General features: G+C 42.3%; 1 protein-coding gene and 1 non-coding gene across 2 annotated transcripts in view; one reads left to right on the plus strand and one right to left on the minus strand.

Annotated features, from left to right (window-relative positions):
• The window catches only part of CLASP1 (cytoplasmic linker associated protein 1), a 260,490-nt gene that overhangs the window by 70,598 nt on the left and 171,781 nt on the right, over positions 1–18,111 (plus strand). The window contains exons 3-5 of the mRNA XM_058548789.1: positions 13,839–13,917; positions 15,426–15,529; positions 16,396–16,487. Of these exons, the coding sequence (XP_058404772.1) occupies positions 13,839–13,917; positions 15,426–15,529; positions 16,396–16,487 (275 nt within the window). The remainder of the gene's footprint in view (positions 1–13,838; positions 13,918–15,425; positions 15,530–16,395; positions 16,488–18,111) is intronic.
• On the minus strand, positions 13,155–13,280 carry LOC131411099 (U4atac minor spliceosomal RNA). Its single transcript, XR_009221491.1, has one exon. It is a non-coding gene; the product is annotated as a U4atac minor spliceosomal RNA (small nuclear RNA).

Here is an 18,111-nt window from a genome sequence, read left to right on the forward strand (position 1 = left end):
ATTATTATTTTTTTTTTTGTGAGGAAGATCAGCCCTGAACTAACATCTTTTTTGCTGAGGAAGACTGGCCCTGGGCTAAGATCTGTGCCCATCTTCCTCCGCTTTATATGGGATGCTGCCACAGCATGGCTTGACAAGCGGTGCATCGGTGCACGCCCGGGATCTGAACCTGGGCTGCCAGCAGCAGAGCGCGTGCACTTAACTGCTACGCCATGGGCTGGCCCCTGTATGATTATTAATAAACATGCATGTTAGGTATTCTAATAGGGATGTGTAATCAAAAAAGTTTAGAGGACTGTGCTTTAAGCTATCAGCTGAGCAAGACAGGCACAAACAGAATTCATCATCTGAACTGATAACCAGGGAGGAGTAAGTTCCATCACATGCTCTTGAGAAAGGCAGAGGTAGAAACCTAGGGCAAGGTTCAGCAGCTGGGATTGCCAGCATTCACAGTGATCACCACTGCAGAACAGGGTGAATGAAGAACAGAGTTCAGGGCTGGCCTGGTGGCGCAAGTGGTTAAGTGCGTGCAGTCAGCTTCGGCAGCCCGGGGTTTGCAGGTTCGGGTCCTGGGTGCGCACCGACGCACCGCTTGGCAAGCCATGCTGTGGCGATGTCCCATATAAAGTAGAGGAAGATGGGCACAGATGTTAGCTCAGGGCCACTCTTCTCAAGGAAAAAAAAAAAGGGAGAGGATTGGCATCGGATGTTAGTTCAGGGCTACTGCTCCTCACAAAAGAAAAAAAAAAAAAAGAACAGAGTTCAAACCACAGAGCCTGCAGGGCCTTAGAGACCACTAGTTTTAGTTTGTAGATGGGGGCCCAGAGAGTAGAAGTGACGCCCCCACGGTCATTTGGTGGCAGAACTAGAGTCCAGGCCTCATGACCTTGTGCAGGACTTCTTACGTGGTCCCACCACTTGCATGATGCTTTAGATGCTCTAGTTTCTGCTTATTTATATTTTGACCTCACTTTTTTACCATAAAGAAGTGTAGAAGGAGTGAGTTACAGTTGTCAGAAGTTATTCATTTATTTGCAACTTAATTTTGAATTCAGGGGAAAGACACTTTTCCAAGTGAGTGATGAGGCATATCAATGAGATTCATTCATTTATTCAACAAATAAGGTTCTGGACTATAGCAATGAATAATTAAGTTAAAATTCCTTTCTCCATGGAGATTACGTTCTGCTTGGGGGAAAGAACCCATAAGCAAGTTAACTGAGTGAATTTTATAAAATATTGGAAAGTGGTAAGTGCTTTGGAGAAAAATAAAGCAGAGCAGGTGGAGGGAGTATGTGTATGTACATGCCCACAGTATTCAGTAGCGTGGTCGGAGCAGGCCTGGCTGGGCAGATGACATTTAAACAAAGACTTGAACGAGATGCTGGGACAAGCTTGGTGGATATCTTGGAGAAGAGCAGACAGAGAGCATCAGGTGCAAGGAGGGGAGCATGTTTGGAACGTTCGAGGAGCAGCCAAGAGGCCAGTGGAAGGAGAGGGGCAGTAGTGAGTTCAGAGAGGGAGTGGGGGGTCAGGTTGTGAGGGCTTGTACGCCATTGTAAAGACCTGCTCTTCCTCAAGATGGGGAGCCATTGGAGAGTTTTGAACAGAGGAGTGACATGATATGACTTACCTTTCACAAGGACATTCTGGTTGTATGGTGAGAATAATGGAAGCGGGCTACAAGTGTGTGGAAGCAAGGATACAAATAGGATAAAGTGAAAATGTCTTGATGGCAGTCATTGTATTTGTGATTGTTAATTGGAAGGCTTAATTCACGTTATTTACATTATTATCCATCTGTTTTATCCAGCCACCCTCCATCCACCTCCCCCAAATTTGCTAGTATTATGGTTGATGCTGATGATACAGAGATGAATAAGACACGGAACCTGCCTTTAGGAAATACAGTCTCTACTCTAGGCACTAGAGACACAGATGGTTTAACAAACCACAGGTCACAACCATGTCTGACTGCTGTAGGAGCAGCGTATAGTGAGTGTGCTGGAAATGTAACTTTCTGTCCCAGGCTGGTGGATGTAGGTGGGAGGGCACTGGAGTTGATGATGCTTGAATTGAGCTTTGAAAGAAGAAGAAGAGCAGACAGAAGAGGGAAAGCAAAATGTTTCAGGCAGGGGAACATATAAGGGCACAGCACATTTAGAAAAACTGTGGGTGATTAATGGGCCTCAAAGAGAATTGTTGAGGTTTATGTATACCGTGAGCTCTTCAGAGTTCTCAGGGGTGGTCTTGGGACTCTTGGTCTGCACAGGCTGTATTGCTCTCCACCCCACAACTCAGCTCCCGACCCGACCCCTTGGCCTTGCTTCCTTCTACAAAGGGCAATATTTCTGGGTGGATAAATAACAAATTACCTGCCTTTGGCAGATAGGATGAATTCCTCCATGGTCCCATCACCAGAAAGATCAGAGTTCTTTTAAGCCTAGTAACTGATTTTTGTTTTTACAGCTTTATTGAGGTGTGATTTACATACCATAAAATTTACCTGTTAAAGTGTACAATTAAATTATTTTTAGTAAATTTACAGAATTGTGCAACCATCACCACAATCCAGTTTTAGAACATTTCTTCATCACTCTAAAAAGATCCCTCGTGCCCATTTGCAGTCAATCCCTTCATCATTCCCAGCTGTAGGCAACCATTTATCTATTTTTTGTCTTCGTAGATTTGCCTTTTCTGGACATATCATATAAGTGGAATGATACAATATGTAGTCTTTTGTGTCTGATTTCTTATACTTAATATCATGTTTTCAAGGTTCATCTATATTATAGCATGTATCAGTAGTTTGTTCCTCTTTATTGAATTGCATTTAATTGTATGGATATACCACATTTTGTTTTATCTGTTCACCAGTTGATGGATATTTGGATTATTACCACTTTTTGGCTATTATGAATAATACCCACTTTTTGCTAGAAGTACAACCAGTGGGCAGGTGTTTTTCTGGGATAGGCACACGCGAGAGTGAGTTTGATTTTGTGGATGTCATTACAAACTTAGTGTTCTTGGTTTGCCCTTTTCTGAGACTAATGGATTAGTGAATATTATTTGAGCCATTTAATAGCTGAGTGACCTTGCCCAGTTGCCTGTAAAGTAGGGATATTTATAGGTGTGGTATTTGGCTCAAAGTATTGTTGTGAGGATTAAGTAAGATAATAAAGAGAATATATGCAAGGTAACAGTTCATTTCCCCATGCCTACAACCTCCACACACTCACCACTTTGCTGTCTCTGGGGAAGTGGGTGGGAATGAGAAAGGCTGTATAAGGAAGTGCCCTGCTTTGAGTAGTTTGTGGTCTTCTTGGAGAGATGCGTGGTATGCATGTAAAGGAGCTAGAAAGAAGTACAGGCCTTGGCCCAGGTGGAATGTAGAGGCTGGAAGACCTCCTGGACTGGGCTAGCTGGAAAGGTCTCTTGGAAGGATTAGGACCTGGGCGTTGGAGGAGGGGAGTAGGGAGACTCTTAGGAGACTCTGGGGGAGGGGGAAGAGTCATAAGCTTTTGCTGGCTGGCTGGGAGTTGCTGGAAGAGAGAAAGGGGTAGGTCATCTTAGAAACACATTAGGGAGAATTTTAAAAGCCCACATGGGAAACTTGGATCTTTGTTTAATCCCTCGGACAGCTCTGGATGTTTTGGTGCCTGACCTCACGTTTATGAGATGTATCTAGATGAGAGAGGTTGCAGATTTAGGGGTCTTTGGCTGGATTTGACCCACAACGTGTTTTCTTTGGGCTCCTCAGTCCTTTAAAATTCATTCAGCAAGTTGCCAGCATTTCAAATCTGGAGATCTGGCCACAGTGACCTTAGTTCTCACATGATGTCAAGTGACCAGAGCTTTAAGAGGTGTCCAGGTGCCCCTCACACGGCTGACCTCATTTCTGTCTGCTCGAGTTTGCAACCATTGGTCTAGAGCTGTGTTGTCCAACATGGTAGCCATGGGCCTCATGTGGCTATTTAAAGTGAGATTAAGTAATTGAATGTTTTAAGTAAAAATCTTTTTTTGTGTGTGAGGAAGATTGGCCCTGAGCTAACATCTGTTGCCAGTCTTCCTCTTTTTGCTTGAGGAAGATTGTCCTTGAGCTAACATCTGTGCACATCTTCCTCTATTTTATATGTGGGACGCCTGCCACAGCATGGCTTGATGTGTGGTAGGTCCGCACTCAGGATCCGAACCCATGAACCCCAGGCCACTGAAGCAGAGTGCGCGAACTTAACCACTACACCACCAGGCCGGCCCATAAGTAAAATTTAAAGTTCTATTTCCTGTTCACACTAGCCACATTTTAATTGCTTGTAGCTACATGTGGCTAGTGGCTACTGTGTTGGATAGTACCAATACAGAACATTTCTGTCATTGCTGAAAGTTGTATTATTGGACTGCTCTAGATCTTTAAACAAAGGTTGCTCACTCTGCCTCTTACTGTATTCAGACCTGCCCTCCTAGCCTCGCTTGGCCTATTGCTGTTCACGTGTAAAATGAAGTGGTGTCATGGCATGATGATCCTAAATTCCTTTCTAGCAGTAAAATTCTTGTATATGGGCAACAACAGGTAACAAGCGTATAATTTTGTTAATCCTATTAATCTAATATTAATTACTTATATTTTAACAGACTTTTGTGGCTCATAAGCTGTCTCTGGAGGCCATTCCAGAAGAGAGATATAAAAAGTCGGCTGCCCAGTGGCGTTATTATTGGGACGAGTGTCCCAGGACTCCCTCAGTGACTATGCTGAAGGACAAGTGTGGGTGAATAGTTCTCTCGACCCACATGCACGTGTGCAGTATACACAAAGTCACTGCCTTGCTCACACTTTCTTTGGTGTTTGTGTTATGCTCTTATTCTTGGAGTGGCAAGTGAGCGCGACATAGAGTGCTAATTAATTTCCTCCTTATTTAATAAGGTTGCAACTTAGAGTCTTTTCAAATAACTAGAAAATGTGTAGAAGTCAGCAGCATGTAGCCCGTGGGGCACCTAGTGCACTATGTTAAAAACAGAGCTAATAATGTGTACAGTGTGTTCTTTCTGACTCAGCAATTTTCCTTTTCAGAATTTGTCCTAAGGAGATAGATAACAGCACATGTGTGGAGTTGTGTACCCATCACAGTGTTGTTTAAAATAGTGAAAAATTCTAACCAAACCTGAATGTCAGTAGGGGTTTGGAGGATTAGTTCTGTAATTATGACACCTGAATGCAATAGGATCTCACACAGCCACTGAAAATGGGGATACAGATCTATATTTATTGATTTGCGAAGATTTCCATGGCATATTGAGTGAAAAAAACTATATATATATAACAGTATATATGTAATGAACCTGTTTATGTAAAATTCATATGCACATGTGCAGAGATGTCTTGAGGGATAGTCATCAAAATAGTAACGGTTATTTGCTGGGTGATGGGTTTTGGGCCACCTTACTTTCTTCTTTGGATTTATGCCCAGTCTGATCGTTCCTCTCTCCCCTCAGTAAGCCATGCCTTTTTTTTTTTTTTTTTTTAAGTGGTGCTCTCATAAAGAAGGGAACAGGCACTTATTGAGAGCCTACTATATTCCAAGCATTTTGTTAAAACTCTTAACCCTTGTGTGATTTCTTTAAGGTAAGTGTATTATTGTTATGATTTTATTGATGGAGCATTTGAAGCTTGGTGACTGAACAGCTCAGAGATGGTAGAACTGGGATTCACCCCAGATCTGTACTTATGAAACCCTCGTACCCTTTCCTATACTGGCCCTTGTCAGAACATCAGAGTTTGGAGCTGAGGCCGACTTTAGTGGTCATCTGGTATCAGCAGAGAAGTATTGTGACTTGCTCCAAGTCTTAAGCTAGCTAGAGAGAGATGAAAAAGACTAAGAACATGGAGTTTTGGATATTGTGATTTTGCTCTACTGGAAGTAGCCTTGATGAAGTCTGGAGGCTTGAGTTTGTTCTCAGTTTGGTTACTATCCAAACTTCATGACCTTTGTAAGTCTCTTTACTTCTTTGGTCTTTATTTTCCTCATTTGCAAAATAAGGATAATATAGTCTACATCTCAGGTTATTGTGAAATTATTCAGATTCATCCAAAAGTGCCTTAAAAACAATAAAGTAAAATGTAACTACAAAATATTATCTTTATTTTAGCCAATCCAGTCTTCCAAAGCTTAAGAAATGACCTGTTCTTCCTACCCAGCTTATCCCTTATGGACATTTTTTGGGGAAAAGGATTTAGTGTTTCTTTAATTGGTGAGCAGATGTCATGCTCTGGAAAGAGAACTGTGGTGGCTTCCATTTCGGTACTTCTACTGGTGGTTTGGAAAGTAAGTAAAAGGCAGAGACAAGGTCTCAGCCACTTGTCACAGACTTACAGGTTGAGTGGTCCAGGATCACTCCCACTTTTCTAGTTTTTAAAACTTAAGAAATTGTGAACTATATATAGAAAGTGCATAAAACACAAAGGCACAGTTTAGTGAGTTGTTAAAAGGTAACAGCTGTTTAATTGCTACTCAGGATAAGAAATAGAACATTGCCAGCACTCTCCAGAGAAACCACTCTCCTGACTTTTATGGTAATCACTTTCTTGCTTTTCTTTTTACTTTTATCATCTAAATATACACCTTAAAATTATAGCTTATGTTTACTTGTTTTTGAACTTCATATGAACGTGTGTATACTTTGTATCTGGCCTCTCCACTGGTTGTTGTGAGATTTATCTGTAGTGTTGAGTGTAGCTTTGATTCATTTATTTTCATTGTTTAATGTATTCCTTGGTATGAAAACCACAACTTATACATTGTACAGTGGATGGACATATGGATTTCTGGTTTGAGGCTATTATGAATAGTGCGGCTCTGAGCATTTTTATACATTTCACCTGTTGTACATGTGTGTGAATTTCTATTGGGCGTATTCCTAGCAGTGGCATTGCTGCATTTGTGTACCTTTAAATTTAGTAGGTAATGCCAAGATGTTTTCTGTAGTGTTGGTTGTACCAGTTTACATTCTTACCAGCATGTTTGAGTTTCCTGGTACCACATTCTTGTCAGCACTTGGTTTTGTTCATCTTTAATTTTAGCCATCCTGGGGAGTATGTAGTAGTGCCTCATAATTTTAATTTGCGTTTCTCTGATGATTAATGGAGGTTGAACAACTTTTCGTATACTTAGGACCGTTGATATCTTTTGTGAAGTGCCTATTCAAATATTTTGCCCATTTTTCTATTGGGTTGCCTCTTGATTGGTTTGTAGAAGATCTGTATAGATTCTAGAATCAAGCCCATTGTTACTTTTTTGTTTCATAAATATTTTCCTCGGATATGACTTGCCTCTTACTTTCTTATGTTTTTTTAGTATGCCAAAGTTCTTAATTTTAATTTGGTCCAATTTGTCAATATTTTCCTTTACGGTTTGTGTTTATTGTGCCCTGATATTTTCCCTGGGATCATGAAGGTATTTCCTATGTCATTTTCTAAAAGCTTTATTGTTTTTGCTTTCCACACTTTATGTATTACCAGGAATTCATTTTTGTGTGTGGTGTGATAGGAGTCAGTTTCTTTTTTCATTCCATATAGATATTCAGTTAACCAGGGGCATTTATTTAAAAGAGCGGCCCTGTCGTCACTGCTCAGTTGCACCTACTTTGTCGCAAGGAAGGTGCCCACCTGTGCATGAGTCTGTTTCTTTGCTCTGTTCTGTTGGTATATTTGTCATTCCTGAACCGACAGCACACTGCCTTCATCCCTGCTGTTCACCATAGTTCTGGGTGTCCAGTGGGGCAAGTTGTATCCCCTTGTGTCTTGCCTTTGCATTTCCATGTAGATTTTGGAATCAACTTGTGAAGTTCCTAAGAAAAAATTATAGTTGGGATTTTGAGTGGAATTTTATTGAATGTGTAGATCAATTTGGGAAAAATGAAAATTTTGCAATACTGAGTATTCCAATCTGTAGTTTCTCTCTCCATTTATTTTAGTAATTTTTATTTTTTTTAATTATTCCATAGCTTTTCGGGTAGAGATTTATTTTGGCTAGATTTAGTCCTACATGTTTATTTTCATGCAATTAAAAATGGAAACTTTTAAAATTTCCTTCTTTTCTTGTTGGTACAGATATGTAATTGATTTTTTTGTATATTGACTTTGTATTAGTCTTGCTAAACTCACTTATTAATTTTATAATACACCTGTAGATCTTCTAGATTTTTTACTTGTAGTTATATTTTTCATTAATAATGACAGTTTTGCTTCTTTGTGAGTTTTATACCTTTGGGGATTTTTTTCTTGCCAAAAAGCTTTACTTTGTACCTCAGATACAGCACTGAAAAGAAATTGTAGAGTAGATATTTTTGTCATGTCCCATATCAAAGGGAAAGCTTTCAGCATTTCATCAAGTATGATGCTTGATTTGACACTTGGATCAAAATTTGGCTGTGTCTGCCTTTGGGCTGTTGTGAATAATGCTGCTAGGAACATGGGTGTATAAGTATCTGTTGGACTCCCTGCTTTCACTTCTGTTGGGTATGTACCCAGATGTGGAATTGCTGGATCATATGGTAGTTCTGTATTTAATTTTGTGAGGAACCACCATACCATTTTCCACAGCAACTGCACCATCTTACATTTCTATTAGCAGTGCACAAGAGTTCCAATTTCTCCATATCCTCACCAACACTTGTTTATTTATTTATTTTTTATAATGGTCATCCAAAGAGGTGTCAGCTATTGCTTTTTACCTACTGTTGCTGCCCTCTCCTTTTTGAACTCCATTTATACTTACATTAGTTCTTCTCTCTATATATTTGTCTCTTACCTACTCTTTTGTAATGTTATTTATTTATTTATTTTCCCCCCAAAGCCCCAGTAGATAGTTGTATGTCATAGTTGCACATCCTTCTAGTTGCTGTATGTGGGACGCGGCCTCAGCATGGCTGGAGAAGTGGTGCGTTGGTGCACGCCTGGGATCCGAACCCGGGCCGCCAGCAGCGGAGCACGCGCACTTAACTGCTAAGCCACGGGGCCGGCCCATTACCTACTCTTTTGAATTTTCTATGCTTTTGCCTCTCTGTGCTTCATTCTAGATTTTTTCTGCAAACTTAGTTTCCTGTTTAATTCTCTCTTCATCTGTGTGCTTTTAAGCCCATCCATTGTGTACTTAGTTTTGGATATTGTATTATTTGGTTCTTTTAAAAATCTATGTCACTTTTCAAAAGTTGTCATTTCTCTCCCCCAAGTTTTAATCATGTGTTTTATCTTCTTATATGTAGTAAGAATTATTTTAACATCTGTTTCTGATTACTCTCATATGCATAGTTCTCGTTGGTCTTTGTTTCAGCTAGTTTTTCGTTTATAGTTTTCCTGTGTGCCTGGTTATCTTTGGTTGTGTTTCACACATTGTATTTGAAAATTGTTTACAGAAATAAACTGAGAACTAGACTAGTATGATGTTCTCTCCATCCAGAAATGATTTGTGTTTTTATCTGCCAGTGGCTTAGGGCACCAGCAATCTAAGATCACTTCCATCTGATGTCAGGATTGGTATTTTTCTGGGCCACCCAGATTCTTGGAAACTGGTCTGTGGTCCATCTGAAGGCTGTTTTATTTGTAGTTCACTCTCCTAAGCTGTAGCCGTTTGGATTTCAACCAAGTTGTAGGAGGTTATTGGGCCATCAGGGTTTTGGAATCCAGCCTTTGTTCTTCTAGACCCAAGTGGTTATCAAAAGGTTATCCCAGTGTATAAAATGGCCTTGGAGCAAAAGTAGACCATTTGCTGCAGGCTCATCACTCTGGATTTTAGTTTTCTTGTGTTTTGTTACCTGTTAATTGTTCTGTGCCTTCTTAGTTTCCTGTTGTTTCCAAGCAGATGTTCTTTTTATTATATCCAGCATTTTTAGTTGTTTTCAGCATGAGGGTTTGTTCAAGTTACTTAGCTATTCTTAACTTCCTTTTAAAAGCATCTTTTTAAAGTTGTAGGATAAAGGAACTGTGTTAGACCTTGAGAACTCATCTATTTCAAATTAATTCATTAGTAGTCAATAAAGTAGAGGTTTATTGATCACCTACTGTGTGCCCAGTATTGTGCTATATATTATGGAAATTTTGAGTAAATACAAGGCATAGTATTCCTTACATTCAAGGAGTTTAGCTGGGGAAACAAGCATAAACCCAGAAAATTAAATCGAATGTTGGAGGAGGTGCGCAAGGGTAATGCAGAGTTAATGGCATAGTGAAAACTCAAGGCAGTAGGTGCTGAGTGGGAGCCTGACCCACTCCCTGCCTCTGCCCCCTCTCCCAGGGCATCCTCCCCCAGGGTGGTCACCATGCTGTCTAAAACCTCCAGCTCCTGTCATCCCCCTCTACCATTACAGCTCTTCAGTGGCTCCTCCACTGTCTTCCAGATGTTCCGGTGCGTCTGAGGCCCTTCAGGAGCTGCCTGGCCTGCGACTTCCCAGCCCCCCGGCTCTCCTCATCCCTGGCGGCGGTTACACTCCTCCACCTTTGCCTGCACTCTTCCCTCTGCTTGGAAGTCTTCTCTTCCTTTGGTGTGAGGCTGGTTTTTCAAAACTGAGCCTCAGGTAGTGTCATCCTTTCTGGGAAGCCTCTGCCAGCCCAGTCCCTTGTCCTCAGGAATCACAGGCCTCTGCTGGATCGCCCATCAGTACCTGTTGTCCATGGTAATGGCAGTGACAGGGATCTGGTGGCAGTAGCCAGCATGTGTGTAGTCTGGCCCTTGCCATTCACTGAGCACTGTTGCAGGCACTTCACATACACACAACTCTGAGATGGCCGATACTGTTTTCCCCATGTTACAGGGGAGGACACAGGCACAGAGAGGCTTCACAGCTAATAAGTAGAGTGGTCTTCTGGGCAGTGACTGTATTCATTTCTCCCCTCTTCACTAGGGCAATGCAAACGTAGGAGAAGGGCCTGAGCTGTGAAGATGAACATTTGTGGGTGACCATTTCCTCCCTCGCCCACTGGGGCTGTGTCTAAGGGTTAACTAGACAACTGTGTACGAATCCCCCTGCTTCCTTCCAAAGTCCGGTTGTTTATTCTGCTGTGAAGGTGCCTAGGACTGCGTTCTGTCCTCTCCTGACGGCGTTCTTGGCCTCTCCTGTCCTGTTTCTGTGGGGCTTAGCTGCATCCGCCAACCTAGTCTTCTTGGAGAGTCTCGGGACTCCCCAGTCTGTCTTGGCGAGACTTTGTGAAACTCGACTGCCTAGGATTTAGCTAGGCCTGCTCTGGTCAGACCTACCAAGTGAACCTCCATCCTGAAAGAGTCTCAAGTCTGTGTTCCCCCCAGTTCCACATGTAGGTTAACTGACATGGGCTGTCATATCTGAAAATGCAGTAGTCCTCTTGCACCTTAGTCTTGAATGAATTATGAAGGGATGTGGTGAGAACTGAAGGCAGCACTGTTAATATTACTTTAATAACGCTCTCCACTCCAACCAGTAATGCAACCACGTCAAGTGCTTGGGATTTCATCAGAGAAAAGCCAATTCCAATTAATTGATAGGCTGTTCTTTTTAAAAAATAAACTTTAATTTTTAGAACAGTTTTGGATTTACAGAAAAATTGCGAAGATAGTGCAGAGTCCCTATGTATCCCACACCCAGTCTCCCTACTATTAACATCTAACATTAGTATGATACATTTGTTATAATTAATAAACAAATACTGATACCTTATTATTAACTGAAGTTCATAGTTTATTCAGGTTTGCTTAGTTTTTATGTCCTTCATCTGTTCCGGGATCCCAACCAGGATACCACATTACATTTAATTGTCATGTGTCGCTAGGCTCCTCTTGGCTGTGACAATTTCTTTCTTTCTTTTTTTTTAAATACACATGTATGTGTACTTTTGTTTGTTTGTTTTTTGGTGAGAAAGATCAGCCCTGAGCTAACATCCATGCTGATCCTCCTCTTTTTGCTGAGGAAAACTGGCTCTGAGCTAACATCTGTTGCCAATCCTCCTCCTTTTTTTCCCCAAAGCCCCAGGAGATAGTTGTATGTCATAGTTGCACATCCTTCTAGTTGCTGTGGCTGTGACAATTTCTGACTTGCCTTGTTTTTGATGACTGACGGTTTTGAGCAGTACTGGTCAGGTATTTTGTAGGATGACCCTCTATTGGAATTTGATGTTTTTCTCATGATTAGAGTGGGTTACAGGTTTTGAGGAGGACGATCACAGATGTAAAGTGCTATTTTAATCACATCATATCAGGCATACATACTGTCAGCATGGTTTCTGACTGTTGATGTTGACTTCCATCATCTGGCTGCGGTAGTGTTTGTCAGGTCTCTGCACTGTGGCGTTACTCCCCTCTACTGCTGTATTCGTTGGAAGGAAGTCAAAGGGTGATACCTAATCCTCTTTAGCTCATAAATAAAGTCATTATTTTAAAGTGTTTTATACCATTACATACTAAAAAAGAAACTGTCCACAAACCAATGTTCTCTTTATAAAAAACATAAAATTATTTCCTTTAATATTTTCAAGTCACCATTCCCTAGCAAGAACAGTTTATGTATTGTGCTGATTATTCGGCCAATTTGGATTCCTTCAGTTTTGAAGCAGTGGATTCAAAGCTGAATAGAAAAGGCTGCAGTTTTTGTTTTTACTCGCTGCAAAATGCAGGACAGGCAGATGCAAGGAATCATAATTATCACTGCCTGATGTAACGTTAGGATAATTATCATTGCCTGTCTTGTTCATTTGTTCTGTATGAACACAGGACGGTGTGCCTTAAACCGTATTTAGTATAGTAATATATAATAAAAATGCAAAACTGCTTTCTACTGAGAAGACTTTGTAGGGCTATGATTTTGATGATGGCTCTTAAATTATTCCACAAATGGCTTAATAGTTCATTTCATGCTTGAACGGTAGCCTATAAACCAGGTATAAAAAATACACGTGAACCATATTAAAATTTGAGATGCCCGGTTAGTGGAAATGACAAAAAGTATAGCAGTCTGGAAACATGCAAAAAGTCCCGGAAACGGCTTTTGGTGTGGTGCGCTACCTGTTGGTTAGATTGAAGCATAGCATGATAAATATACCATACCCACAACACAACGAGCATAGCTTCATCCTTAGGTACTCATTTTCACTATTATTAAAACTAAAAGGTCGTGGAAAAGAGGTTTTTGTTTTTTCCAAAAATTGCACCAAAGTAAAGCAAAGCTCTAGTTGATGCGGGTGTGTTGTTTAGGCGTTAGCAGTACTGCCCTCGCTAGGCGCTCATTGGACAGTAGCGCAACCCCAAGAAAAGGATGGTTAGGATGTGTTGCGCGTGTGGTGCAAGCAGGAAGCACCAATACCAGGTTAGGTTGTGGTGACTAATTCGCAAGTGCCGGCCTAGCAGCCTGGTAGCTGGTGTACCTATGTTGACCACAGTTCCGAAGCAAAGCACTAACTTCTTGTTTTCCGAGACTTCTGAAGGGCGCGAAGAAGCCGCTCGGCTGTACCCAGAAGGCCACGCGCCAGTCGCGAGTTCATTTGCATACGCGCTCCTCGCGGGGCGGGGCCAGCAGGAGGCCGGGCCGCGGCGCACGCTCAACTGCCGTCGGCAGGCGCCGGGGTTGTGGCCCCGCTGCGACTGTTTTTTATTTCGCTTCTCGTCAGCTGCTTTTTCCTGTTACAACTGTGAACAGCTCTTCCTGTACAGGGACAGCCCTGGTCTCGATGACTGCTTTAACCTTGCCAGTCGGCCTGCGCTCTCTGGGCTCTCGGGCCGCGTCTGGGCCAGAAATGTGGGCGCGTCCTGGGAGCTGGCGGGCGGGCGCCCTGGGCCCCGGGCCGGCCGCTGACGGCTTCCCGCTGTTTCCCGTTGCAGGTGGTTCTCCTGGGCATGGACATCCTGTCTGCGCTGGTCACCCGGCTGCAGGATCGGTTCAAGGCGCAGATCGGCACAGGTGAGCCGTGGGCGGGTGTGGGGCGGGCCCTCAGACTCTCCACCCTCCGTCCCCCAGCCTTCGCTCAGTCTCCCCAGATCCTCCACTTGGCTGTACCCAGCCCTCCCAGCCAGCCGCCCTGCTCCCCTCTCCCGCCTTTTAACCTTCCCCTCTGGTCCTCCCATCCTCCCAGCCAACCCTCCAGCCTCCTCCTCCAGTCTCCCCCTGCTGGGGCTGCACCACTCGCTGCCTTCGCTCCCAGATCCACTGGCCTCACTGCACCTGCTGGCACCCCGCCCCCCCATACCTTTTTGCTGGCTTCTTCCAACTTTCGTGTTCTAATATGAAGTACTACTGCGAATTCTTTTATTTCCTGTACAAATTAGCTATCACACTTGAGTGCCAAGCGAGTCATGTTTGTCTCTGACCCTTCCACTTTCAGAGGCATTTTCATTGAGAAATCCTGCGAATCTGATGCGGTTGTATTTTCTCCAGACGATTATCGTGGGTATTGCTGTTTTCACTTTGGTTGTAAATGTCATTACAAGTGTGTAGTAAATGATCACTCTTATTTTGAAGGGAAAACAGTATGTCAACAAAATGAAATTAAAATAACCACAGGTTTCGTAGATTTAGAGATGACTTAGTCATCTCTAAATTTCCAACCTCTGTGATTTCATAATGACAATATAAATACTAAGCCGCCTTGTGCTTGTGCAAGCATTTGCTTATAGAATTTTTCCATTTTAGTTGGTATGTGTGTATTCTTTTCTGTTAACTTTCTGGTCAATGTGCTCCTTTAGATAGGGTCGTGAAGTCTTTTCCCATTCTGTCACTGTCCATCTACAAATGAAAACCCCCCTTTTAGAAATTTGATATTTTAATAGCGTTCCATTTTCCTCTAAAATTAGCTGACTTTTTCACAGAGATCATTTGTAAAAGAAAGCTCTGTAGACTCGTAGAAGAGGCAAAGCAAGCTGACTCCTGGTATGCAGGTGCCCTTGGAGCACTGGCTGATGGCCCACACCCGGGTGTGTGGAGGAAGAGGGGAGCGCCGGACTCCCATCTGCTGTGCGTGAAACATGTTATGTACGATTAAAAACACACAGTGTAGATGCAAGATAGATTGAGCTGTAAGTGCCTCTTCCTTCTTCCCCCAAGCATATGTGCTGGAGTCCCTCTCTTCTGTAATTTTCTTTCTGTGTTTACTCTTTCCTGCTGAGCTCTTTCATTGACATCCATTCTAATAATATTTCACCAGCTTAAAAATATGTTGGGAGCTGGCTGGAGGGAGGTGGGGTAAGGAAGGAGACAAATAGTATGTCCATGCAAAGGATTTTGCCAATTCTTATGGTAACTCCTGTGGATTTTAGCAAGGTGAGTAGAACTATAGGGATTGGTGGTTTCAGAATGATGTACATCATTTAGGCCAGGATTTTATCTTCCCAGTTAATTGAAATATCCACAGTTGGTGACTGTAGACTCCCAAAATAGGTTTTCATTTGATCCGTTTGCGTTTTGGTTTCCAGTGCTGCCAAGTTTAATAGACAGACTGGGAGATGCTAAAGACTCTGTGAGGGAGCAAGACCAAACTCTGCTGCTAAAGATCATGGATCAAGCTGCTAACCCCCAGGTGAGGCAGGGGAGGCGTTCTGTGGCCAGCTGGCGTGTGTGTACTCGTATAACATAGTGGGTGACTCCGTATGAAAAGACTTCCTTTCATTTAAGCTGATGTATTTCAGATGAAAATTTTCATGGCATTTAACGTATCCCCCCAACCCCTATGTAGGATATTTAAATAATAATAAATAGCGAAGGGTGTGCTTTGAATAAATTAGTGGACTTAACGTGGGTATTGAGTGCTTGGTTTAATCCATTAGACTCTTGAGCTCATTTGCGTAACTGGGTCTCTGTATCTCTGAGGAGGTATCTATGGTGTCCGGGGAGTCAGGAGGCCTACGTGGAGCCCTTGTCCCTGTCTCCTAGTGACCTGGGCCTGCTGGGATGGACAAAGCTCTGCCTTCCAGGGTCTAGCTTCCAGGGTCTGTCCATTGTTCGGGGTTAGGGGTAGAGGTATCAGAAAAAGCCTTCTCAGGAAAGGTAAGACCTAGACTGGCCTTAAAAGATGAGGAAATGTTTGACTTGTAGGTGGGGTGGGGACAGCCGTTCCAGGCGGAGAGAGCAATATGAGTGTGATCTTTGGCAAGTCACCCACCCTCTTTCACCCTCAATTTCCTCACCCATAAATTGGGGATAGTTATATTTCCCTTTCAAGGTTGTTGGGAGAATTAAATGCAATTATATAAAGGAATATGTTTTGAAAAATTTAACTTGATATACAAATGTAAGTCACCATTTTTCACTATGCTGTTAGAGGACTAAATGGGATGGTAGAGGCTGGGACCTGTGGAGAGGTCCCACTTCTGTGGGCCCCGTATTCGATAAAAGGCTGCAGACGTCTCCTCCTGTCCTCTTTGACCTGTCCTTTGCTGTCTGCAGTACGTGTGGGACCGAATGCTGGGAGGCTTCAAGCACAAGAATTTCCGGACTCGGGAAGGCACGTGTCTCTGCCTTGTTGCCACACTCAGTGCGTAAGTCTGGGCAGGGTCTGAGGGTTTTCTTGGCCGAGTTCTTTTATTTTTAACTTTTCATTTTGGAATAACTATAGATGTCAGGATGTTGCAGAGAAATGTACTGGGGGGTGCCGTGCACCCTTTCCACCCTCCTCAGTGCTGACTTCTTGCATGTCTGTGGTGCAGTGTCGGTACCAGGAAATTGATGTTGATACAGTCCACAGAGCTTATTCAGATTCCTCCAGTTACACACATGCATTGTGTGTGTGTATGTGCAGTTCTGTGACATGCAGCTGCATGTAACTACCCCCACGATCAAGGTGCACGCCTGCACGTCACCCCAGGTGCCTTCACACTGCTCTTTTATAGCCATTCCTAACCCCTGGCATCTGCTCCTCTGTTCTCCATTGCTCTGATTTTGTTATTGTATAAATGGAGTCATACAGAATGTAACCCTTTGAGATTGGCTTTTTCCACTCAGCATAATTCTCTGGACGTTGCATGTATGTTCTTGCCTAAATGATAGTTCATTTCTTTTTATTGCTTGGTAGAATTCTATGATATAGACAGATCACAGTTTGTTTAACCATTCAGCTGTTGAAGGACATTTGAGTAATTTGTAGTTTTTGGCTGTTACAAATAAAGCTGTTATGAATAAGCTTGTGCAAGTTTCTGCAGCAGCATAAACTTTGATTTCTCTGGGGTCAGTGCCCAAGAGTGCAAGTGCTGGGTCATTTGGTGAGTTCATTTTTAGTTTGAAAAGAAACTGCCAAAGTATTTTCCAGAGTTGTCTGTACCATGTTACACATCCCAGCACTTTCATCATATCCTTGCCAGCGTTGAATGTTACCATTGGTTTTTATTGTAGCCATTTTGACGTGTGTGTGAATATCTCATTGTGGTTTAATTTGTATTCCTCTAATGACTGTTGATGTGGAACATTTTTTCATGTGATTTTTTTGTAGTAGAGGCTTTTTTAAAATTACAGATCACTTTTTATGATTATGAAAGCAATATTGTCTATGTCATAGAAAGTTTACATAAAGAAGAAAGTAATGATTACTTGTAATTCTACCACCTTCAGATAATCACTTTTTAGCTTGTGTATTTTATTCTAGCCTGTAAAGTTATATTATATTTAAAAACAAAATTTGGGTTGTGATGTTTATATTAGTTTAAATTGTTTCCCTCTTAACATGTTAGCCTTTTCAATGTCATTAAATGTGGCCATATGTATCTGAAGCTTTTAAAAAACGTTTCTAGCCTTTGGTCACAGTAGTTCCACTTTCTAAGAGTTTATCGTAAGGAAGTAATCAGGTTACCAAAGAGAGTTGTGTTCACAAAGGATGCTTGTGACAGGATTTATGATGATGAGAAGTTGTCAACAACGTAAATGTTCTCCAGCAGAGCAATGTTTGGTTGGAATCTTCTGCACCATTTTATCACAGTGTGTTCATTCAGCACTTATGAACTGAATGTTAGGTATAGCAGAGAGTCATGCACAGATGGAAAATTAAGTGAGGACCCTCAAGGGACCAGGAGTTTAGCTGAGTATACCGAGTTGGGCAAAATAGAAACCATTACATGACAAAATGGTAATGCAGAGGTAGCCATATGTGAGGCAGGCAAGGCGTCGGGGAGA

Source organism: Diceros bicornis, chromosome 10 (genome assembly GCF_020826845.1).
Source record: "Diceros bicornis minor isolate mBicDic1 chromosome 10, mDicBic1.mat.cur, whole genome shotgun sequence".
Taxonomy (NCBI): domain Eukaryota; kingdom Metazoa; phylum Chordata; class Mammalia; order Perissodactyla; family Rhinocerotidae; genus Diceros; species Diceros bicornis.